The 23,932-nt window shown below is 48.2% G+C and overlaps 2 protein-coding genes across 5 annotated transcripts; both read left to right on the top strand.

Annotated features, from left to right (window-relative positions):
• Window positions 1-1,923: 1,923 nt before the first annotated feature.
• KLK5 (kallikrein related peptidase 5) lies at window positions 1,924-8,810 on the top strand. Of its 4 annotated transcripts, none has more exons than XM_069088813.1 (6): window positions 1,924-2,080; window positions 3,213-3,305; window positions 4,148-4,394; window positions 5,632-5,885; window positions 6,217-6,350; window positions 8,119-8,810. In XM_069088813.1, the coding sequence occupies exons 2-6, from the start codon at window positions 3,221-3,223 to the stop codon at window positions 8,122-8,124; spliced, it is 726 nt and encodes a 241-aa protein (XP_068944914.1). In that variant the 5' UTR covers window positions 1,924-2,080; window positions 3,213-3,220; the 3' UTR covers window positions 8,125-8,810. The 4 variants fall into 4 exon arrangements, with proteins under 4 accessions (XP_068944914.1, XP_068944913.1, XP_068944916.1 ...); XM_069088812.1 differs by lacking the exon at window positions 8,119-8,810 and adding an exon at window positions 7,452-7,676; XM_069088811.1 differs by lacking the exon at window positions 8,119-8,810 and adding an exon at window positions 6,702-7,676 and having other exon boundaries at window positions 1,925-2,080.
• Window positions 8,811-16,619: 7,809 nt separating this feature from the next.
• Window positions 16,620-23,165, top strand: LOC138161522 (kallikrein-15-like). Its single transcript, XM_069088270.1, has 5 exons — window positions 16,620-16,697; window positions 20,619-20,772; window positions 21,367-21,650; window positions 22,188-22,339; window positions 22,657-23,165. The coding sequence occupies exons 1-5, from the start codon at window positions 16,655-16,657 to the stop codon at window positions 22,807-22,809; spliced, it is 786 nt and encodes a 261-aa protein (XP_068944371.1). The 5' UTR covers window positions 16,620-16,654; the 3' UTR covers window positions 22,810-23,165.
• Window positions 23,166-23,932: the final 767 nt, after the last annotated feature.

The raw sequence follows: 23,932 nt of genomic DNA, 5'->3' as shown, positions 1-23,932 counted from the left end.
CTAAATCCTATATTCCTCTGTCCTTTCCCAAATCATCCTCCCCCTTTCCTTGCCAATTCTGGGATCTTCCTGTCTTAATTCTTACTTGTCCTCCAAGTCCCTGATCAAGTCCTACTTCCTCCTGGAAACTTCTCTGATCACCTCAGTCCATGGGGCCCTCTGCTTGCTCTGAATCCCAGGAAAAGCTATGTGGAAAGAGGATTGAGTCAGGAGGTTTGGCTTGGCCTCTGCCTCGGTGCTCTTGTCTCCCTGGGGTCAGGAAAGATCTGGAAGGATTTGGGGGAGGGGGAAGAGAAAGGTAATGGTGTGTTTTCACTTCAGCCTGGAGAAGAGGTGCAGAAGGGTGCAAGATGAGTCAGAGCTACAATGAAGGGTCAAAGAATGCATGGACCAGAAGGAGACAGGCTTGGCAGAAACAGAGAGACAAAGCTAGATAAACCTACTGGCAATGAGCAAGATAGATACAGACAGATAAAGTCAGTGGGGAGGAAGGGGTGGTGGAGAGGGAAAGGGAGAGGTAGAGAGACCTTAACAAAGGGAAGAGACAGCAGGAGAGATGGGGCGGGGGATACTGACAGAAGTGGGAATAAATCAAGACAGGCACACTTCTAGGAAGATAGAGAAAGGGCTGAGGAAACAGAAATATGGAGAAACAGGTATGGAGGAGAGAGAGGCAGAGAGACAGACAGACAGAGACAGAGACAGACAGAGACAGAGAGAGACAAAGACAGAGATGGAGACACCGAGAGAGATAAGAGAGGGGGAGAGCAAGACACACACACACACAGACAGAGAGGAAAAGAGACAGAGGGACAGGCACAGAGACAGAAGAGAGAAACAAAGACAGACAGAAACGAGACACACAGAGAGAAAGAGAGACAGAATAGAAACAGAAACAAAGAAAGGAATTTAGGGAGATAAGAATGAAAAGGGGGAAAGGAGGATTGGGGAGGGGAGAGAGAGAGGAACAGAGATAGACAGAAAAAAAAAAGAAGAAAAGAAATGGGAGGAGGAGAGAGAGGAGTGGGAGAGACAGACACCAAGACAGTGGTTGGGAGAAGGGCATCAAAGGATCATAGACAGCACCCCAGGGTTGGGGCGGTGGCATTGGGGGAGTGGGGCTTCCTAAAGAGCCCAGTCCCTTCCTGTGACCCTCCCTTCTCTTTCTTCCCTTCCCTGCCCCCAGCCTGCAGAATGAGCCTCTTTCCCCATCAGGGTGGGGTCCCTCCCCTCCTACTCTCTGCTCCCATCCTTTCAGTTGGGTACCAGCCAAGTTCCCATACTTGAAAGTCTCCTCGCTCCCTGCTGCTACTGTTCCTCTGCCTCCCTACCCTCACCAGGGTCTTTGTACCTCCCCCAAACACACCCAATTCGCTTCCGCTCTTCCCCCCAACACCCCCAGCTTCCATAGAATAGGAGGAGATGCCCGAGAAGGAATCTGCAGAGCGATGCTGTTACTCCGTAACCATCGGGCCGGGAGAGGGAGAACAAATCATGTAGACAAACAGATAGGGAGACACAATCCCAAATATGGGGAGACAGAAAGGCCTAGAGACCCAGAGTCACGGTGACCCAGAGACATATGCCCAGGGTCAGAGATGGGGAGGAGCAGACTCAGAAACATAATCACTCGAGACATGAGAGGCAGGGAGAAGTAGACCTGAAGGAGGGACGTACAAACAACTTCCAGAAACTCTGTTACGGGAGACAGAGAGGCCGAGGCAGAGGGAGGAGCCGAGCCCGACAGCAGTCAGGAGCAGGGTCCAGTTCCTGGCTGACTCTGTTGGGAGGCTTTCCGGCCCGGCAGCCTCTGGACCTCGGGTGGCAGCTGGAAACGGGCGGGGGCGAGGGCGGAGGGTAGCCACCTTAACCCTAAGTCTAGCTCCTGCCCTAGGCGCCTCACCCTCCTGTTCGGAATGCGATCGGGGGCAGGAGGCAGGGGGCGGTGGGGCGAGCCACTTATAAACTGGGGAGGAGGCCAGAGGAGGAGGCGAACCCGAAGGACCAAGGCCGCTGGGGAGCCTGGCAGAGCTCGCTGGCCGATAGCCCGCCGCGCTGCCGCCCCGAAGGCCACCTGCAGGTACCTTTCTCGAGGATGCGCTGGGACTGTGTCCTTATCTCTTACTCTAGCTGGCGTTGCCCTGGTGGGATGATGGCTCCGCGCAGCCCGCATCTCCTTCGCCTTGTCCACTTGTCTGGTTCTGTAAGCTCTGAGTGTCTCTGCACCCTTATATCTCTATCCTTGCCACTCCATTTGGAGCCTTTGTTCTGGTCTGGACATGTGGGTCTCTGTGCCTTGCTCTGGCTGTGTGACCCTCTCTTTCTCTGTCTCTGATAGTGTCTCTACCCATCTCCTTTATCTCTGTGACTCCCCATCTCTTCCTCTCCTAGGGTGTCTGCAGCAATCTCTGTTATCCCTCCCCTCCTCAGGCCATCTCTGTGACTCCCTGTCTCTCTTTCTCTCCGGGTCTCTCTGGCCATTTTTGTTAGCATTGTCCTGGCCCTATCCCTATTCCAATCTCTCGAGGGGTCTCTGCACCCATTTTTTTTATCTCTCCCCTGGTGATCTCCGTTATTTCTCATCTCTGCTTTTCTTTGGATCTTGGTGACCTTTTAAAATGTATCTTCTGCCTCTATTTGTGACTCCCCTCGGCCTCATGTTGGGCCTCCCCTCAACAACTGAAGCCCAGACCTCTTTCAGGAAAGGCTATGCCTTGGATGTCTGCCCAGAGAGGGGTGGGGGAGGACATGAGAAAGAGTGGAGACAGAGGGTTCGTCAAGGCTCAGGATACAGGGGGAAGGCTTGGGTCCAGAACTCGACTTTGTCGATTCAAATTCTGTGTTTGCCAATTACTGCTCATGTGGCCTCAGTCAAGTCACTCAGTGGTCCTGGGACTCTGTTTCCTCATCTACCAATTGAGGGTTTTGGACTAGATAATCTCTAAATTTCCTTCCAATTGCAGATCTGTGACCCCATGAAAACAGTAGTTTGCTTTGGATCCGTTCCAACACTTATTTTGTGTAAATGAACATTCTTGGCTATCACTTCACCTAAGCCTCAGTTTTCCCATCTGTAAAATGGGTACAGCAATACTAACTTTCACCCTCTGTCTCCTTGGACTATTTTGAGGAAGTCAAAAATATTAGAGAAATGTGACCTATCATTAGGAGAGGGCTCACCTGCTCTCCTACCTCTTATCCCCAACTCCCAGGTGCAGCAATGATGCCTCTACTGCATTCCCATTGGGCCTGGATCCTGGCACTTCTGGTGTCAGTTCTGGTCATGGGAGACCCAGGTCTGACAGGTAGGGTGTGTGAGCCTGGAGTTGTATGAATATGTCTTTGTATAGAGGGGGCAGTGGGGAGAGTGTGGATATACAGGACAAAGAAAGGGACGAGGGAGGGAGACAGACATAGAGGAGACAGAGAGAGAGATGGAGAGAAAGACAGAAAGGAGAGGCAGATACACAGAGAGACAGACACAGACACACAGACAGAGAGAGGGAGGGAGAGACAGAGACACACAGACAGACACACAGACAGACAGGGAGAGAGGAGGAGGAGAAAAAGGAAGACCAGAAGAAGAAGGGAGAATGAGGAGATGGGACAGGAAAACAAGGAAAGAGTCTGAGGAAAGTGTTGGCGGGATAGAGGAACCCTGGAAGGGTCCTGAGTAGGAGAATTAGAGAGCAGTCAGAGTCTCAGAAGAAAAGGGGAGGAGAGGGTGGGCAGCTGTGTTAGCAGCTGCAGAAAAATCAGAGAAAACAAGGACCGAGTGATTCAGTTACATAAGCCTGACAGTAAAGGTGACCTTTGCCTTCTTGCAAAAAGCCATTTGAGTAGAGAGGAACCAGATTAAAAGGCTTGGGTGAGCACAGTGGTTTTCAAGGAGGTTGGCAGTGAAGGGGAGAAGTGACCTGGACCAAATAAGGGGGACCTTGGGAGAGGAGGCAGGCTCCTTATTTAGAGCCATAACTCCATGGTCCAGCTGCCCAACAGCTGTTTCCTGCCCCTCTCCACCTCCCCCCCCCCCCCCCCCCCCCCCTCCCCCAGCCCATTCTCTACCACCCGGCCCCTTTCTTGAGCCCGGCTCCACCCCAAGCTCTGACCCTCTCCCTCCCTCCCATGACCCTCATCCCACTCCCAGGACAGAAGAGTGGGGCGCACCTGGGGAGACAGGCCTGCCAGGAGTATGGGAGCAGCCGTCAGGTGGACAGCAGCCAGGACGGGAATGTCGATCGGGGTACTGAGAGCCGCATCTTAAATGGCAAAGACTGTGATCCCCTCACCCAGCCCTGGCAGGCAGCTTTGTTTCTGAAGCCAGAAAGCCTCTTTTGTGGAGCTGTGCTTGTCCATCCCCAGTGGGTGCTCACTGCTGCCCATTGCCAGAAACCGTAAGTGAAAAGCGGGAGGGGAGAGATGGGGGCAGAGATGGGGGAGCAGGAACTGGGATAAGGATGGGGAGGGGGAGGGGAGAGATGGGGGCAGGAATGAGAGGGGAGGATTTGGGATAAGGATGGGGAGGGAGAGGGAAGGCAGAGGGAGAGGAGAGATGAGAATGAGGAAGGGGAAGGGAGAGGAGGGAGAAGGGATGGGGATAAAAGGGAAGTGAAAGTAGTGAACCTGGAGTCAGCAAAATGTGGGTTCAAATTCTGTCTCTGACACTAGATAATAACTCAGAGGTACTATGGATTAGTGGATAGAGCACTGGCCTTGAAGTCCTGAAGAGCTGGGTTCGAATCCTACCCCAGACACTTACTAGCTTCATGACTTTGGCCAGGTCCCTTCTGTTCTCTCACCATGTGTCCCTGTCTGTAAACACCCACATGCCAGGGCTGTGAGTTTGAGGTGAGATCTTATTTGCAAAGTGCTAGACTAGAGGATTCTGTTATCAAATCACTAGCATCGTGATCACTGGAGCCTGGAAGACCCTAGTTCAAATCTGACCTCAGGCACTACCCATGTGACCCTGAGCAAGGGTCACCCCTCTGATTTTCAATGTCCTCAACTCTCAACCCCAACAAGTGGGGATAATCTATAACTAGAACCTGCCAGGGTTGTTGAGAGAATCAAATGAGATAAATATTGTCAAAACATCTGGTAGAAGGTCCTATACAAATGCTTATTCCCTTTCCTTCCTCTTTTCCATTCATTTGAGCCTAACAATCTTGAGAATTGGGGATTCAGATATCTTCAGTCTCATTTTCCATGTGGGGAAACTGAGGCTCAAAAAGATTATAACTTACCCCTCATCATGTAGCAGGTGTGGAAGCAGAAAGTTGGAGCCTCAAATTTATGATCAAATACCTTAACTTGAATCTATGTCTGAGGTGGGGTTTGAGCCCAGCTCTTTCAGTCTCCAAGGTCACTGGGTGCCCTGGTCCTCCAATCTAGCCCAGTTTCCCAGCTGTCTCTGGGACATCTCCACTTAGACAGATCACAGTCACCAGGTAGGACATAGAACCTAGAGGACCCTCAGAAGTCCAATAGTTCAGCACTGTCATTTTATAGACATGGAGACAGATCTCCAATGTTAAATTGTATATAATCCCCATAGGCATCTATGGGACTGGCAGTGAGGATGGGCCTGGAGGGAGGGTGCAGGAGTGACCTGTCCACCATCTTCTCCAGTTCTTATACTGTTATCCTGGGCCGATATCGTCTCCATGGTTTTGAGGTGGGCCAGAAGATTTTCCGTGGCGTCCAGTCCTTCCCCCACCCCAACTATACCAGGCCAGCTCACTCTAATGATCTCATGCTAATTAAATTGAACCAAAGGGTCTTAGACACAAAAGCCATCAAACCCATCAACATCTCTACTCAGGCCCCAATTGCTGGGGCCTGGTGCCTCGTCTCAGGCTGGGGGACCACCAGCAGCCCTCAAGGTAAGTCCTGGGCCCTCTCTGTTTCTGGCTATGTGTCTTCCTTTTCTCCATCTGGTCTGTGTCTGTTTCAATAGCTAACTGGAAAGAGTGCTGAATTTTGAGTCATAGGATCTGGGTTCAAAATCTTCCTCTGCTACTAACTCCCTGTGTGTTCTTTGACAGGAACCTTAACCCCCTTGGGCCTGTTTCCTCATCTTTCCCATCCCCCCAAAAGAAGGGCTTGGTTGGACTTGATCTTGGCCCCTAGAATTCCTTCCAGCTCTGTGGGCTATGAACTTGTTGGTGTGGCTATACCATCCTGAGTCTCTGACCCCACCACTCGGCTTCCCAGTCCACTATCCCCAGGTCTTACAGTGTCTTGACATCAAGATCCTGTCTCAGGAGGCCTGCCAGAAGGCCTACCCTGGGGAGATCAATTTTAGCATGTTCTGTGCTGGAGACGAAGATGGCAAGGATTCTTGTCAGGTAAGCCTTGAATGCTTCATCCAACCTGGGAAATAAGTGAGGCAAAGGAGGGAGGAGAGGAAGGAAGAGAGAAGAAAAGATGGTGGAATGGAGGTAAAGGGTAGCTAGAAAGGGGGAGGGGAGAGATTGAAGTGGGTGTTCCTAAGGCATTTCTCCATCTGTATTTGTCTCTTTCTTTCTGTCCCCACCTCTCACTATTTCTCTCTATCTCTGGCTCCCTTTCTGTGTATGTCTCTCCCTATCTCCCTCTGGCTCTTTTGTTTTCTATTTGTTGCCATCTCTAACTCTCCTCATCTTTGTCTATCCCTCTCCATTTCTCCCTTCTTTCTTTTCCTTGTTCTTTCTTCCCAGGGTGACTCAGGGGGCCCTGTGGTCTGCAATGGAATGCTTCAGGGTCTGGTGTCCTGGGGCGATGTTCCCTGTGGAAAGCCCAACAGGCCTGGGGTCTACACCAACCTCTACCCATTCAGAAAATGGATCAGAGACACCATCAAGAACAACTGATTTAAGGGGACTCTGGCACGTAGATTGCTAGTCTATGTCCTGTTCAGAGACCCAGGAGCCCAGGCCCTTTGATTTTCCAACCCTTATTTCCTATTCTCTCAGGGATCTGAACATTCCCATCTCTATATAGCTCAAGGACACCCATCCTCTAGACCCTCAGCTCTTGTCCCCTCAGGACCCTACAAGTACTCAGGCATTTGCGTATCCCTCCCCAGCTTTTAGTCCATTCAGAGATTGAGACTGAGGAAGTTCTTGACCTTTATCTTTGTCACTGGGAGAGCTGGAAAGTCTCCTGTGGGACACCACCTGGAAGGGAGGTAGGAGAATCAATGGCTCCACTGGGGACCTTCTTGTCTGGTTTCCTAGATCACCCTCCTCTTTTCTGCCTCCCCTCCCAGCCTCTTTCCTGTTTAGCTCTTCCTTATCTCCTCTCTATCCCCTGAGCCTTCTGTCCCTTTCCCAAATTCCACTTTCTCTGTGTCCCGGGCCCTTCCCAGCCCTTTCTCCCCCCCTCCCCCACCTGAGCACATACAGCACTTTCTGAGCCTCCTCCCTCTGTGGGTCCCCCAGCCCATCATTCCTTTGTCTCTCCCCAAGCCCTCCAACCTGAGTTTGGGTCTCCGCTGATCTCTGTACTTGCCATGTGGAATATCAGGTGGAGTCTGGACTTGGAATCAAGGAGTCCTGGGTTCCAACTTAACTGCTCCATGCCTCAGTTTCCCCTCCTGTAAAATAAGACTAATAACAGGACCTGCACCACAGCATTGCTGTCAAGCTCAAATGAGATAATGTACATAAAACATCTTACAAACTTTAAAGTTACATGAGTGTGAGCTATTTATATTATTCCCAGGAAAGGCCCATAGACTCTCCCTTCCTTCCCCTTTTTACCTCCCCTTCCCTAGAGGGACTAATACAGAAGTCACTTTGGTTTAGTGGGAAGAGTCAAAGAAGGTCTTTTTTAAAATCCATTTCTTGTGTAACTTTGGCAAAGGCTGACGGACATGGGGGCAGCACAGACGATTTGCTCTGTAGTCCAAGAACCTGGTCAAATGCTACCTCCACCTCTTAATCCCAGTGTGACCATGGTCCCTTCATCTCTCAGACGCCCCCATTTCCTCTTCTGTAAGGGCTCGGGTTGAGCTTGACAGACTCTGAGGTGCCTTCTAGCTCCTCACTTAGGGCACGGACGTTCAGCATTGCATGGCCATGTTCCACCTCTGATGTTCCTTGTCCTCGCTGATCTCTGCCTTGGCCAGAGCAGGAGTGACAAGTATTCCTTGGCAGAGATACCCTAGAAAAGGGGCTGAGAACAGACTCCACAACCTAGGAGGCCTGTCATGAGGAAGGACTTCTGGGATCACTTCCTGGGACTGATGAGGCTTCCTCTCATCTGGGAATGAAGAGAATGAATCCTAGGAGAGCTGAGGTTTTCCTCTGGGGGACCAGGGAAGGCCAATGGAGATTTGTCCTGGAGACAATAAATATTCCATCTGGGGGCTATACAGCCCGTGAATGGACCAACCACTTATACAAAGGATGCTTCCCCTGTGACTGATGAGGGTCTCGGTTTCTCTTGAGATGGATAAAGATGCCTTTGACATTGATAAGCTTTCCCCTACAGACTCATGAGGGTTCTTTTTTCACTGGTCATGCATGCGGGTCCCCCAGGGATAGAAGTGCAGCTTCCCCAGGGGCAGGCGACGGAATCCAGTCTGGTACTGATGGGGCAGTTTCTTGCGGCCAGCGAGGACCCCTGGAGTAATGGTTCCTCTTTGGACAGAGTTTCCCATTTGCCTCATGTGTAGGGCGATTGTCTTGGAACAAATGAAGCTTTCACTCAGGGAAGGAATCCTTAGTTATTAGGGTCTTCTAGTGGGCTTCTGAGACCAGTGAAAGCTTTTCTATGACAACAAAATTTAACGATTCAATTCAATAAACATTTCTTAAGCACCTCATTTATGCAAGGTCCTGTAAAATGTGCAGAGGGGGAAAAATGAAAATATCCCAGGCTCTGCCCTCAAGAAGCTTATAGTCTCACAGACTCATGATAGACTGTGGTAGGAGCAGGGAAGAGATTCAGGCAAAGTTCTGTGAAAAATTGGAGGCAAAAGAGAACAAGTTTAACTGTTCACATGAGATAAAGCTCCCTCGACTAGGTGTTCTATGAATTGGGACTTGAAGGAAGGAAGGGATGTCAATATATAGAAATAGGGAGAAGTAGAGAGAACTTGATGTCACAGCTTGGGGATTCAGAAATGGAGGCAGGAAAGGAAGGCGAGCTGAGAATGGAGATGATGAGCAGTCTAATTTATCTAGAATAGGCTTTGGGGTTTTGGGGGGTTGTTTTTGGCTGTGGACTCTTTTGGCCATCTGGTGGAGCATATCGTCCTTTCTTTGCCTAATGCTTTTAAGTGCATTAAACAAAACCTTTAGATTACAAAGGATCCCAGTTAAATTGAGTACAGTTAAGTTCATGAATATAGACTGAAGAATCTCTGTCCTCATGAAAGCAATTAGAATTGGATATGTCCAAACCTACATGGAGGCTGAAGCCACATTGTAGAGTTGCTTGAATCCTGGAATTAGGATTCACCATTTTACTTGGGAAGCAATGGAGGGTCAGTGACAGTTTGTAAATAGAGTGACAAGGTCACATATGGCAAGGTGACAGACCCTGGCAGCAGTGTGAACTGGATAGAGGAGAGACCAGTCAGGAGATGATTGTAATAATTGGATGGTGGGATTGATCTGTCATGACTACTTTGACAGTGGAGAATAGGAGATGAATGCTAGGTGAGTTGGAAAGGGGGGAAGTTGTGAAGAAGTAGGAACAGATGAAGATTCTTGAACCAACAGGGGCCTCCCAGGACTGAGCAAGGTAATTACTGGGTCTACTAGGGCACTATTTCTCAACTAAGCCAGAGAACCTGAGCCCCCTCCTCTGTGGTTTCTTCAGTAAACATTGTCAATCATCATTTGTTAACTTCCTACTATGCGTAAGGCCCTGGCCTGGGCACTAGGGATAAAAAAGATGACAACCAGAATGTCCCTGTCCTCAAGGAGCGTATAGTCTAATGGAGGAGATGTCATGGATATAAAAAGGGATAGGGGCTTTCACTGACATTGGAAAATCTTGGGTGAGGAAACTATCAAGACAGATTGGTGCTGTCTCACAAACTTACGTAGTCTTTGAGCTGCCTGAAATACTGAGAGGATGAGTCCATGGTCACACAGTCAGTCTTAGTGAGTGGTAGAACCTGAAACCAGATTATCCTGACTCCATGACCACCTATGGGGCTTTTACACCAGGGCACCCTTTGGGAATGTGAATGAAGGATATTACTACATGGGTGGGTTGGATGAAGGTGAAGGGGAGATTCCACAAGTTTCTCTAAAAAAAAAAAATTGTTGATGGAGAGAACCCATTCAGCTGGCAGATGGTTGGGGACAGTGACCGAAGACTTCATGAAGAGGTCCTGGGCTGTCTTCCATCAATGTATCCATCTTCAAGCATTTATTAATCACCTTTAGTGTAAATGGTACTATGCTAAATTCTGGAGGTACAAAGACAAAAAAACTCCTCCCTTCAAGGAGCTTATCCTCTGTCAGGAAAGACGATCTACTCACATGCAAGCATGCATAATGAACAATTTTTTGGGGGGTGGGAAGGCATTAGAAGCTGTGTGAGTATAAATGGTCTCATGAAAGGCATGAGCTTGAACTGAACTTTGAAAGATAGCAGGGATTCTAAGAAATGGAGGTGAGGAGGGAAGGCATTGCAGGCATATGGGGCAGCCTGGGCAATGGCATGGAGTCTGGAGATGGATGACTGTGTAGGAACACCAGCAGGTGGTACCCATTGGCTAGAGTTTGTTGAGTACTTGAAGTAATATTCACTAAGTCTGGAGGAGTCATCTGGGGCCAGATTATAAAGAGTTTTACATACCAAAGTGAGTCATTTGGATTTATCCTAGAGGCAAGGAGACACTGAATCTTCTATATAAAGGAGGGCTGTAGCCAAAGTTTGTGTCTTAGAACTGCATCTTTGGCATGTGTAGGGAGGATGGATTGGAGTGGAGAGAGGCCCTGGAGGCAGGGAGGCCAAGTACTTTAGAGGACTATTGATTTTCAGTCATTTCTGACACATAGACCAGAGGTAAATACAATACCGGGACATGAAGGGCTTTTCCCATTGTATCTTAAATATTATCGGAAATATAAATACTTGATATATCTGAAATTTTAAAGACAGAGGAGGAGACCAGAAAACACAGAAATGTTAAAGAAATACATTTTTAAACAAAAATCAAAATATATTTTACATTCGTTGTATTTACCGTAATACAGGTTTTTACTTTGGGGCCATTCACAAGGAAGAACTATTAATACACTAATACCAATAATTACCATTGTAACTATGATAGGACTCAGTCATTCTGATTTTTCCAATGCCAGTTTTTGCACAGCAATCCTGTTGGGGAAGGAAGTAAAGATTCTGAAAGAGAGAGGAGGGAATAAAAGACAAGAGAGAGGACATGAAAGAATCAGGGTCCAAATCCAGATCCTCTCAGTTCTTTTCACTGTTCTAAGGTCCATGGGATCCAGGTTCAAAAGAAGTTATCACCTTCCCTTCGGTACCAGATTGACTCCATCTGGGGCATTGTATCCACTCTGGCAGACCATATTTTAGGAAGATTGTTATCAAATGGTTTCATTGGATGTAGTCTGCCTTATTTGAGGGGCATTGTGGGGAAGGCAATGGATTTACAATCAGGAAAGCCTAGTTTGGCTCTCACCTCCAACATATCACAGGAGCACTAGATTATAGAGCTGTTGACTTTGTGAGCCTGTGTAACCTCTCTGAGCCTGAGTTTCCTCATTTACAAAAAGGGTTAAAATATCTACATAAAATACAATAAAATATAAGATGTATACAATAATATTCAAGGTGATATAGTGGGTTGAAGGTTGATTTAGTCAGAAAAACTTGAGTTCAAGTCCCTTCTCTAATTAAAACGCTTAACACTAAGCTGTGTAGTGATGGATAAATAACTTAAACTCTCAAAGTTCCTGGGTCTTTAAGTTGGACTGATTGCATTTATGAAGGGACTTTGCACACCAGGTGTTGCTTACACCTATGAAATCATAGGGTAAAACCAAACAAAACAGAAACAAAAACTCTACCTCATAGAGTATTATAAGGATCAGATGAGATAATGTACTATAGGCCTTTGAAAATATTACAGAAATTAATAAATGTTATTTTTAACCACCTACACTTAAGAACCAAAGTGGATGAAAAATTATGTGGAAGAAAAGACAATGGCATGCAATTGGACAGGAGTGTATTGAGTCAGTCCATTTGTATGTATATACATGATGATGTACAGATGATGTAACATTGCATATTATAAACAGAAATTACCTGCAGGCTTTCAGTCCTGTAAGACTCATTGCGAGGGGTTTCACTATCAGTGTCCCTCAGTTGTCTGCAGAGTCAGAAGACCTGATAACGGAAGCAAGTTACAAGCCAATCTGCCTTTCCCTTTATGGCTCAAAGATCAGGATAACCCAAATCTCCATCAGGACTGCAAGGGAGTGCTCATCCCTCAGGACTGAAAATCCTAGAATGCCAGGGAGTTCTCAGCCCCCTCTCACATGTACAGTGTTGAGCACAGTGGTGAAGAAGAGGAAGAGAGCAGACTAGACAGTGCAAAGGCCAGAGATGCAGCTTTTGAAGGTTCAGGCTTTCTATCATGTCACCAGGAGGTGCTGCATTGCCAGCTGAGAGTCAGGGCTTGCTACTATCTTCAAAGAATGGGAAATGAGTATAAGCCAGAGGGCCATGGGCAGGTCCATAGTGTGTGTGAGCTGGCAGCGAATTGCATATGAGGGGTCACTGGGAGTGGGGGTTGGGGGAAGATGCCAACCAAAAATATATTACAAAGTAAGTAGTTGGGTTGATCAGGTTGGGAGAATGAGGGGTACCCAATGATATAGATCATGTGATCTATTGGTATACTCATGATATCAAGAGGAGATGAGGAAAGCCCTTAATGATATGGTTGAATTCTATGTGACAAAGTTATAGTATTATAGACTGTGGACTGGAGACACTTGAGAGGTCATCAAATACAATACCCTCATTTTACAGATGAGGAAACTGAGGCAGAAAGGGGTGAAGGGACATGCCTTCACAGTGTCTGAGTGGGATTTGAACCTAGCTCTTCCAGACTCCAAGTCTAACATCTATTTCAACAAACTATAGATGAGATTTAGATAGTATGAGCAGGCATAAGTGGGTTGTGAATGCTATTATTGGAAGGAATACCCACATTTGTGAGATCATGGATATGTTGGTATATTTTGGTAATCTCTTGGTGATACTACATTCCTGGGAATCACATCCCACTAGGACCTCAGAAGCTCCAGAATTTCAGTTTACACAGAGGGCAATAGAAACATGGCAGGTATAATCAAGCTCAAGGCACATTATCACCAATGACTTGCATGGGAGAAGTGTAATAAAAGTTTAATAAAAGCCACTGGGGACAGATGTGACCTGCAAACCAGGTGGGTCAGTTATGGAATGAGTGAAAGTGAAGGACAAGTGATAGACAGGTTACATGGGGCACAATCCATCTATGAACTATCCAAGAATCAGAGGAAGGTCTAGGGACATTGGGTGAACCTTCCATGAAGAAATGATGAAAGGTGTGGACACGATAGATTCCCATAGATTGGGAAGAAGGAATGAGCTGGCCTGGTGGAATGAGGACCCTGGATGATAAGGAGATACACCTAATCCATTATCCTGATGGGGTACCTGGGGTCTAAATCAATTTGTAAAACCAGTTTGTACAATTGTAGCTGCAATTTGTATTGTAAAATTGTAATCTGTAAAATCCCTTTCCCAGCCTTAAACTCTGCCTCTTCCCCCTATCTGCACTTGGCCTAGGCAACACCTTGTGACTCCTTTGTTCTTACTTAATCTCCTCCAGTCTGGCCCAAATATCATCTAAACTATCTATGAACTAAAGTCAAAAGTTCCTCTCAGTCAGCCCTAACCTTTATCTATGCACTGAAGTCCCTTCTCTCCATCCAGTCAGCCCTGACAATGGCAGCCCTACCCTTTAAAAGCAAAAGCCTGTACCCCTCTCACTTGCAGGTCCCCTAAAGGACTCTTGCCCTCTTCTCATAGAAGCATAACAATAAACTTCTACAACTCTCACTCTAATTAAGCCTGAGACCTTGAATTCTTTCCAGACCCTATTGCAGGTTTTCTGGTCTTAGATAAGATCAGGATTCCTGCTGAACCTAGAGGGAGCCATCCCTCATCAATCCCAACCCTAACTCTGCCTCCAAACCTAACCCTGGTGATTGGAACATTGAATTGGAAGAAAAAAAGAAGAATAGGGAGGGGACTGGAAAGCAGGCCATGTGAGGGACCTGATGGTTATCTTCTAACACATGAAGGGTTGGTTAAGTGGCAAAAGATTAGGTTTGTCCAAATGGCATCTAACAATTGGTCATTCTGGATCCTGGTGCACTATCTCTCCTCAGTTCTGAAGTACCATGGTTTCCTTCAAGGCTTAGCTCCAATCCTGCCCTTCACCTACTAATGCATTCCTCTCTGGGGTTACCTGCCATTTCTTTTGAATTTCTTAGGTACAGAACCAGTTATTCATATGTGCCCCCCCCTTTAGAATATAGCCCTTGATAGCAGGGAATGTTTTTGCCTCTTTCTTCCTTCCTCTCTTCCTTCCCTCCTCCACTCCTTTCTTTCTTTTGCTTTTTGTAGGGGGAAATGCAGGGCAATTGGGATTGAATGCCTTGCCCAAGGTCACACGACTAGTGTTAAGTGTCAGAGGTTGAATTTGAACTCAGGTCCTCTTGACTATAGGGCCTGTGTTCTATTCACTGTGCCACCTAGCCTCCCCCTACCCTTTCCTTCGTATCCCTTATGCTTAGCCCAGTACCTGGTGCATTTTTGTTACTGTTCAATAATTCATTTGTGTCTGACTCTTTGTGATCTGACCTCCACTATCCCTCAGATAGTGAGGCCAAGCTGATGTTTGTTGTTTCCATGACGTTGTCTATCTATCTCATCCTCTTACTGCCAAATTCAAACTGAAATTGAAGAAAGTGGGGAAAACCACCTGGCCTGGGCACAGCAAGCACTTCAGGCATTCTGCTTGACTTTCTGATTGACCGATTGGCCATTTTCGGTTCAGGTTGGTGGAGGTTTCACCCTTTGGTGCAGGAGGAGCAGGGGGTGAGGGGAGATCTGTGGGGAGCTGCAGTTTGGTTTATGTAATTCTAGAGGGGCCATAATTGGAGGCTGGATAACAGTTGCTGGGATCTACATCCAGCCTTGAATGGCCTCCCTGCACGGATGCCCTCAGAGGTTGTTGCTCATTCTTTATTCCAGTTGATCCTGCCTCTATCTTGTTTGTATATAGCTGTTTGCATGTGGTCTTCCTCAGGAACTGTGTTTCCCTTTGGATTCCCAGGCTTAGTAAAAGCGCATAATAGGACTTACTATGTGTTTCTTGACTTCCTGACTAACTTTTTCAGGATTAGAGATGCCCTCAAGTAGTGAGCTGCTTTGTTGGATAAGCAGCTGCTATTCCTGGAGATGTTCAAGCAGGAGACTGGCTGGCTACCTCCTGGGGATGGAGAGAAGGCTCCTATTGGGGTGTGGGTTGAATGAGGTGCTGTGATGGATGAGAAGCTCTGATTTCTGGGGAGTTCTGGTTGTCAGTGCATGACTCACTGACCTTGAGCTCTGGCCCCATGGCTTCATCCTTGCTCCAGGCTCTAGGGTGGACTGGAGTGGCCTGTGGTAGAAAACTCTCCTAACCCTGGACGCGGAACAAAAGCGCCAGCCTCATAAACGCTCATTAAGGCAGGCCCACCCTGCCCCCCTCCTGCTGAGGCGTCACCACCCATAAACTGGGCCCTTACCATTGTCTTCCTACCCACCCCTCTAAATCTGGGTGGGGCTCAGGAACTTATAAAGTTGGGCATCCCAGGACCTGCCTCCCCCTTCCTGAACAGACAGAGCCCAAGCCCGAACCACCTGCCCCAGACTGCTCACACCCGCAGATCAGGTGAGGCCCAGAAAGTAGAGGGATAGAGTCTAGGTAAAGAGTGGGGAGAAGGTACCAAGGGAGTCCAGTGTAGGGGGAACTATGGGTGCCTAGGTCCTGAGCCAAAGAATGGAAGACAGACAGTTCTGAGAGAGCCAGATTAATTCTTAGAGGGATTCCTGGAGAAGGGGAACTGGAAACTGTTGGGCAACAGAGAAGAGATGTGGCTTGAAGGAGAAGAGGGAAGAGTAGAGGGGGTCTGTGCTAGATTTTGACCATTGAGATGCTTGCCTTATAGACTTAGAAGGAATGAGGCTTTGAGGGGCAGAGTGGTTCAGTGGAGAAAGCCTCCAACATGGAGCCTAAAACTTGGCTTGGGTCAGACCCTCCCCACCTCTAAGGCCTCATTTTCCTCCTCTATTGAAAGAGAAACTTGGAATGGATTATTTCCAAGGGCTCTTGCAGCTCTGATGCTCTCTGGCTTCAGTAGCAGTAAAGTCTCTGGAGTTGTAAACAGGTGGCTCAAGGCTAAGGGGGGAAGGGGATGAACTGTGTGTCAGAGAAGAGTGTGGGAGGGGCAGGAGGGCACAGGGGGAGGGGCAAAGAGGGACGGTCCATTCCTCTTTTGTCCACTCCCCAGCATTCCATTTCTCATTTCTTACTCAGAGTCAAGGTCAAGGGCCTCATCCAAGGCCCTGACCCACCATGCATCAGCTCCTCACCTTTTTCTGCCTCCTGACAGTCACAGGTGAGAAGAGGGCCTGGATCGTGTTTGTGGCTGAGTCTGTGACCTTGAGCCACACCCTCATATGTGTATAAGTATGATTGTGTATGTGTGTCTGTAGCTGTGGCTGTAGGTCCAGTTCCATGACTGTATTGTTTACCGAGTCCATAATTAGGCACAGCCACAGTTACAAAGAAGTTTGTGACCTTGTATGTTCAAGTGTGTGGTCATGTCTTTGTCTGTGACCTTATATGTTCATGGGGTCATGGGAGAGACAGAGATGACAGACAGATATAGATAGATGATAAATAAAAGATAGATGGATGGATTGATGATAGAGATAGATAAATGATTGATTTGGAGAGATGAATGGGTAAGGAGATAAATAAACATGTGGGTAGATAGATGATAGAGATAGATTTAGATGGGTAGATGGATAGATAGATGATAGATAGATAGATAGATGATAGATAGATAGATAGATGATAGATAGATAGATAGATAGATAGATAGATAGATAGATAGATAGACAGACAGACAGGTAATTTATTATCTATTCTGTGCCAGGCACCATCGAAGCAAAGAAAAGTAAAACCAGTCTGTGTCCTACAAAAGCTTATATCCTAGTTGGGGAAGACCACACATCTTTATGTGAGAGCTTGAAAGAGCAGGGGGAGTGTGGGGAGGCTTGGGCCCTGCATGGTAAGGCTAAAGGTCCTCTGTTAGAGCTGAGGAGCCCAGGGGTGGAGTCCAACCTTCCCATGGGGAGACTGTAGAGGTGATTGTCTGAGTAGAGAAGGTAGAGCCTGAAGCTAGCCAGGAAGTCACAAGAGACCTCCTAGATTTCATGCTTCAAGGAACCCCAGAATTCTTCCTGTCCAACCTGCTCACTATTTAAATGAGGAAAGGACAGCCCAGACTTGAAGTGACTTGCCTGCGGTGGTAAGAGACAGAGCTAGGAGTTGAGCTCAGGTCTTCTGACTCCAAATCTAACTGTCATCCCACCACCCCACTCTGCTTCTTATACATTCATACCCACAACCACAGCTGTGTATACATATCTGTGATTTTGGCATAATTGCATTGGTGGTCTGGTGTCTATGAACTCATATTTGTGGTTTCATATGTTCCCTTCAGCAACCCTGCCTATGTATCCCATCCTCTGTGTTCCTACTAGTTGCTTGTGCCTGTGGTGTGTGTAAATGGGTCATGTAGATGATTAGAAGACCTCTGGTGACAGGAAGCTCACCACCCAGGGAGGCAATTTACTCCATTATTGTACGCCTTTGATTGTCAGGAAGTTTTTCCTCACATGCAGCTGAAATCTACCTCTCTGCAGCCTGCCTCTCCCTCACCCTTGCTCCAGTTCACCCCATCTGGGGCAAAGCAAAACACATAACCCCCCAACACCTTGTGCCTCCGTCCTACCCTTATTCTCTCCCCTGCTACCTTCTTTACTTTGGACATGTTCACACCTTTGATGACTTCATTTACAGTTTGGTCACAAGCTAGGTCATATTTGAAACAGGAGGGTTGTAAATGGTCTTTACGATTCAAGCACTCTCTGCCCTCGAGTTCCTCCTGGCCCTGCGAGAGAGGTTAGCTCCCATCCTTCATAGATTCTCTGTCCCAGAGTGACCTTAGAACACATTGTGAGCTTCGACATTGGAAGGTGCCTTCTGTCTGGTCCAGCTATACTCTACATGGAGAGGCAGTGGAATGTCCAGGGCCAGGAAATGCCTAAGCTTTAATCCCACTTCTCTCACCAACTAGCTGTGCCACCATGGGCAAACCACTCCATCTTCTCTGGGCCTCACAGGCAACTCTAAAAGCCTGAGCTAGGAGTTACATAGATAGGCCACAAGGCATATCAGTGGAAGGAATTTGTTCACACAGTAACAAAATCATAGGTCCTCTATATTTTGATGTGTTTGCCTATGGCCAAGATCATATGTTTCTGACTGCAGAATATGTGTCCATGTGTGTGTGCCCATAACCTTTTGTGCCTATCCCTTTCATAATATATGTATGTATAAATGTAAGTGTGTATACTTATACTGCACACACACTTATATGTTCCGTGTCTACAGCCTTTACTAGGCCTGCATACACACACGTTTCATGACCATGACTTGTAATATATGTACATATATCCATATATTTTTCATGTCCCTAGTCTATCATACACACACATAGATACAGATGTTTCATATTTATAGCCTTTCCTATATATATTGTATATGAGTGTGACTTTTTGTTTATTGTCCAGGGAGCAGAGTCTTGGATTGGGAGTCAGGAGACTTCTTTTCTAGGGTTGGCTCCTGTTGTGTCTGTGTGATCTTGAGCAAGATCTCTGAGTCTTAGTTTGCCTCTTTGTCAAAATGAAGGGATTGAACTAAGGGGTCCCCAAGGTTTCTCCCACTTGTCACGTTGTATGTTCTATCATCTTCTATCATCTGTGATCTTCCTCCTCTTCGAGATTTCATGTTCTAAACGCTCACCTAGCTCTGGAATTCCATGTTCCAAGGTCCTCCTACCTTTTTCCATGTTCTAAGACCTCTCACAGCTCTGAGATTCCGTAGCAGGGCCTCTCTCACTTTTGAGATCCTACATCCCTTCCAACTTTAATACCCTCTCCTCAGGGTCCTGACAGCTCTAACATCTTGTAGGTTGGGTTCTATGGGTCCTTTCAGATACAACATGGAGTGTGTGACCATTCATGGCCTTTTACTTACACATATGTTCATGTGTGTGGCATGTGTGGGTCTGTGTTGAAGCATTGCCTGACCTGATCAATGTGTTGATATTATTATCCCATGATAATACCCTATCAGGGATGGGGAACATGTGGCCTCATGTGGTCCTCTAGGTCCTCAAGTGCAGCCTTTTAAGTCCAAGTTTTCTGGAACAAATTATTTTATGAAGGGGATTTGTTCTGTGAAGTCTGGATTCTGTCAGAGGGCTGCACTTGAGGACCTAGAGGGCCACATATGGCCTTGAGGCCACAAGTTTCCCACCCCTGCCTGTAGAACTGGAAGAGACCTCAAAGGAAAGCGAGTCCAGCCCCTTCATTTGACAGATGGGGAAACTGAGGGTCAGAGAGGTGACCAGACTTCTTGGCTGAGCTCCTTCTACTGTCCCCTAGTGTCTGCTTTTTCACAACAATTTCCTTGGCTTTGTGTTTCTCTGAGCTCAAATGACACCATCCCTATGTGTCTTTGAGTGGCTATGCCCACATCTATGCTTATGTAGCTTCAGAGTCAAGTATGATCACGTATATGCTCTGAACATGACATGCCTGACATGTGTGTACAGGTTCATGGGAGTTTGTGCAAGACCTTGAGCATTCCAGAGCTGTGCATATCCCTGTCTCTCTGCAAGGGTCCTCCACAATTAAGGCTCTTATCTTTTCTTTCCTTCCCTCCCCGCTAACTTTCTTCTTATTTATCTATTTATTTATTTTTATGATATACTGGTCCCAATATTAGAGGGCAGAGTGAAAAGAGGAGCCCTGGGGATTAGAATCAGGATGAGAATTATCTGGCTTGGAAGGATGGGATCTGAAAGTATTAGTATGGAAACCTGGCAAGAGCTTCATTATAAAATGGGGTAACCGACTTTAGGGAGGAAGCAATGATTTTAGATCCTTTGTCTTGGGTCCTAGCAAATCTCCCCTAACAAAGGGGAGAGAGGTGGCAGACATTGGATAGGGAGCTGTTAGGAAGTGGAGGGTTGTTTTCTTTAAAAATCAGGACCCCCTTAAAAAAAATATGATAGCAAGACCTCTGGGAAATTCCCAGAAGAGATGCTGGAAATTGTGCCTTAGATCCCAGGCTTAGGGCGTTCAGAAGCCACATCCCCTGGGCCTGTTTTAGCCTGTGTGTTCTTGCCCTGTGGCTGGGATATGTCACCGTCCTCACTGACCTCAGACCTTCCCTCCTCAAGTGTCACAGGACAATGACAAGGTCCTAGGTGGGGAGGAGTGTCACCCCCACTCCCAGCCATGGCAGGTGGCTCTCTTCGAAGGCAGTCGCTTCAACTGTGGGGCTTCCCTCATCTCCAAACAGTGGCTGCTTACCGCTGCCCACTGCATCACTGGGTACGGATATGGGGGTCTGGCCTTTAGTGGGTGGGGAGGGGACAGACACCAAGTGATCTGGAGAGTTGGGTCCCTGAGTGGGTAGGAGCTTGGGGATAGGATGCTACCCCTGTCTGCCACTAATTGGCTGTGTGACCATGGGAAAATAAATAACTGCTCTGAGCCTCAGCTTTCCCATCTGTAAAATGGCATGTTTGGACTAGACTATGTTGAAGACTCTTCCCCTCTCTAATCTTGTATGACTGGTCTATGGCTTGGATACCCGAGTTCCTGAGAGGGACGGGGAGAGCCGGGACACACAGAACCATGCATGGATTTTGGAGTAGGGTTTGGGGAGAGTAAGATGCTTTGGTCTGGGAAAAGAAGGACAGTATTCAGGACATCGAGGTTCCTGAGGTGACATGAGATGGGGGAAGGTGGTCATGATGTCTGAGACCCGAAGGGGGAGATGGGATTCTGTACTCTCGGGGCCCTTAGGGAGCTTGGGGATGAGGACGTCTGGGGTCCTGGGGTCCTGCACTCACTTGCCGCTAAGTGGGCCAGGCCTGGGCATCAGGGCACAGCCCCCAATTGGCCGCTTGACTTGTCCCGCAGCAATATGCGGGTCCGTCTTGGAGAGCACAATCTCCGCGTGTGGGAAGGCGTGGAGCAGCTGCGCGGAGTGGCCTATGCTTTCCCCCACCCTCGTTACAAGAGTCACGGCCACCATGACGACATCATGCTCCTCCGCCTGACCCGGCCGGTCAGCCTGTCGGCCAGCGTCCGGCCCGTGACCTTGCCCACCCGCTGCCCCCGTCAAGGGGAGCAGTGCGTGGTGTCGGGCTGGGGCCTGGTGGCCGAATCCAAGGACGGGAGCCGGAGAGACCTGAGTAAACGAGGTGCGTGGAGAGGAGAAGGACGCGGGAGGTCACTGCGATGAGGGAGAGTGGGAGAGAACACGACAACCGAGGTTCCCAAGAAACAAAAGGCCTGGGGGTGGGGGAAGGGAGAGCCGCTGAATAATCAGTATGTGAGCGACGGGCCTGGGCAGAGAAGCGCAGGCGTCTGAGACTCCAAGCTGTGAAAAGACTGGAGTGACGGGTCACCCATGCCCAGGGTGGTGTGGGGACTGGGAGGCCAGATATATGCAGAGGAGGGGATCTAGCGTGTGCCCACTGGGGCCTCGGGTGAGGAAGTCCTCTGCAGACGGAGACGAGGGACCAGGGAAGAGGACTCCTGAGGCCCTGAAGGTGGAGTGAGCTATGACCTTTCCCCCGTAGGTCCCAGGAAACCTGGGGCCTGAAATGTTTTATGTCTGAAAGGCTGGGGGTAATGTCGTCTTCCTGCCTGCTGGGACATGTAGTCCTGGAGAAATGGGAGGGGGTGTTCCAATTTGGGAGTGGGAGCTAGGATCGAAACTTTGGGTCCCTTCCTAGCTGCTACGGCCACCGTGAAGCTCCCAGACACTCTGCACTGTGCTAACATCAGCATCATATCAACGGCTTCCTGTGACAAGGACTATCGCGGGCAGGTGACAGACACCATGGTGTGTGCTGGTGTCGCTGGCGGAGGCACCGACTCCTGCGAGGTCTGAGCCTTGGAGCACCTGTTCCTTCGGGGCCATAGCAAAGCGGTGGAAAATGGGAGCGGTTGGTGCTTGGGGAGGGAAATGAGGATGAAGATGAAGATGAGGATGAGGATGAGGATGGCAGAGAAGGCTAGGGTTGGGAACAGGAAGGAGGGTGGGTTTGGGCTTGAGGATGGGAGAGGTGAAGGGAATGAGGATGGGCTAGGGAGAGAGAATGGATTTGCGGATGGAGTTGTCTTACTGGCTGGGAGTGGGGTGAGGATGCTGATGCAGGACGCTGCGCTAGCAGTTCTTTCTGTTGTCTTTTCTTTCCACAGGGTGACTCAGGCGGCCCCCTGGTCTGTGGGGGGATACTGCAGGGTATTGTCTCATGGGGTGATGTCCCCTGTGACACCACTGCCAAGCCAGGGGTCTACACCAAAGTATGCAAATACTTGGGTTGGATTCGGGATGTGATGAAAAAGTACTGAGCGAGTTGGAAGGATCCCTGCTCATTGGCAGCTGCTCCCACTTCCCCTGTGGATGCCTTGGGAGGGCCCCCTGATATCTTCTTCTTGTCTGGGACAAGAGAGAGACCTGACCCCTTTAACCTCCAATCCAAAGAACTGGAGATTGACTAAGAAAAATGCTTCACTTTAAGAACCTGGAGCTCTCCCCTGAGATTCTGTCCAAAGTAACCATGTAATCAAAACTGTAATTTGAACTAGTTTGAGGGGCATTTCTGTGTCTTCACATCAAATCAACAAGTAACCAGGACATGCTAAGAAGTTACTATGTGCCAAGCACTGTTCTCTGATGGAGTGTGGTGTAAGCAGCAGGGATCTGTTATAATAGAAAGCTAAGTGCCTCTGCCCACCTGAGCAGTCTTCACTACTCTGCCTTCCATATCTGTCTGAGTCTTTGGCACTCTCCATTGTCCACAGTCGCTCATGTGCCTCGCTGTACCTGACCCCCCTCCCTGTAATCCCTACAACCATTATTCTCTGTCTCAGTGGCCATACCTGTACTTCTGTCACTGTTCCTCCTGTGTTATCAATTGACCTCTGCTCTTTAGGCTGGCTATCTTTCTCTGGTACTCTCAGTTTACCCAGTGAACCGGGAAGGTGCAGAGTCTGTTAGTTCCAAACCTGGGGCCAAAGGGGTCAAGGAGGAAGAGAGAGGGCTTCCAGGACCTTGGGAGTCCCAGCCAGCTGGCAGTGACCTCCCAGGCTATGGGAGAGAAGGGAAATGGGAATGGATGGAGGAGATGGAGAGGTAGCCTCAGGGGAAGATCTCCAGATTCCATCCCTGGGATTCAAGGAACTTTTCCCAAAATTTAATCCCATTGGTCACACTTCATTTCTTCACCTTGCTTCCCCTCTTTGCTCCTCCTTCTGTCCTATTTCTTACTGTCATTTCCTCTCTATTCCTCATCTTTCTGTTCTCTCTGCTCTATCCATCTCTCCTTTTATGCTTTCTTCCCTCTTTATCCTTTTCTCTCCTTTTTTGGGTGTACTTTCAATTGCTTTCTCTTGTTCTTCCTCTTTCCACTCTCCTCATCCTTCTTCCATTTTCCCTGGACTTCTTTCTGTCCTCCCCATTCCCTTTCCTTCC

This window comes from Petaurus breviceps, unplaced genomic scaffold, assembly GCF_028583685.1.
Source record: "Petaurus breviceps papuanus isolate PSGF00001 unplaced genomic scaffold, PetGlider_PUasm1.0 185, whole genome shotgun sequence".
In the NCBI taxonomy this organism is placed as follows: Eukaryota; Metazoa; Chordata; class Mammalia; order Diprotodontia; family Petauridae; genus Petaurus; species Petaurus breviceps.
The sequence above is the reverse complement of the archived record's forward strand: the minus strand, read 5'-3'. Positions and strand labels throughout refer to the sequence as shown.

Excerpts from the sequence above, each read along its gene's own strand:
- KLK5 (XM_069088811.1), top strand. The coding sequence starts at position 3,221 with ATGATGCCTCTACTGCATTCCCATTGGGCCTGGATCCTGGCACTTCTG. Across the intron at positions 3,306-4,147 it reads GGGAGACCCAGGTCTGACAG|GACAGAAGAGTGGGGCGCAC; the intron begins GTAGGGTGTGTG and ends TCCCACTCCCAG. Across the intron at positions 6,351-6,701 it reads ATGGCAAGGATTCTTGTCAG|GGTGACTCAGGGGGCCCTGT; the intron begins GTAAGCCTTGAA and ends CTTTCTTCCCAG.
- LOC138161522 (XM_069088270.1), top strand. The coding sequence starts at position 16,655 with ATGCATCAGCTCCTCACCTTTTTCTGCCTCCTGACAGTCACAG. Across the intron at positions 16,698-20,618 it reads CTGCCTCCTGACAGTCACAG|TGTCACAGGACAATGACAAG; the intron begins GTGAGAAGAGGG and ends TCCCTCCTCAAG. Across the intron at positions 22,340-22,656 it reads GAGGCACCGACTCCTGCGAG|GGTGACTCAGGCGGCCCCCT; the intron begins GTCTGAGCCTTG and ends TTCTTTCCACAG.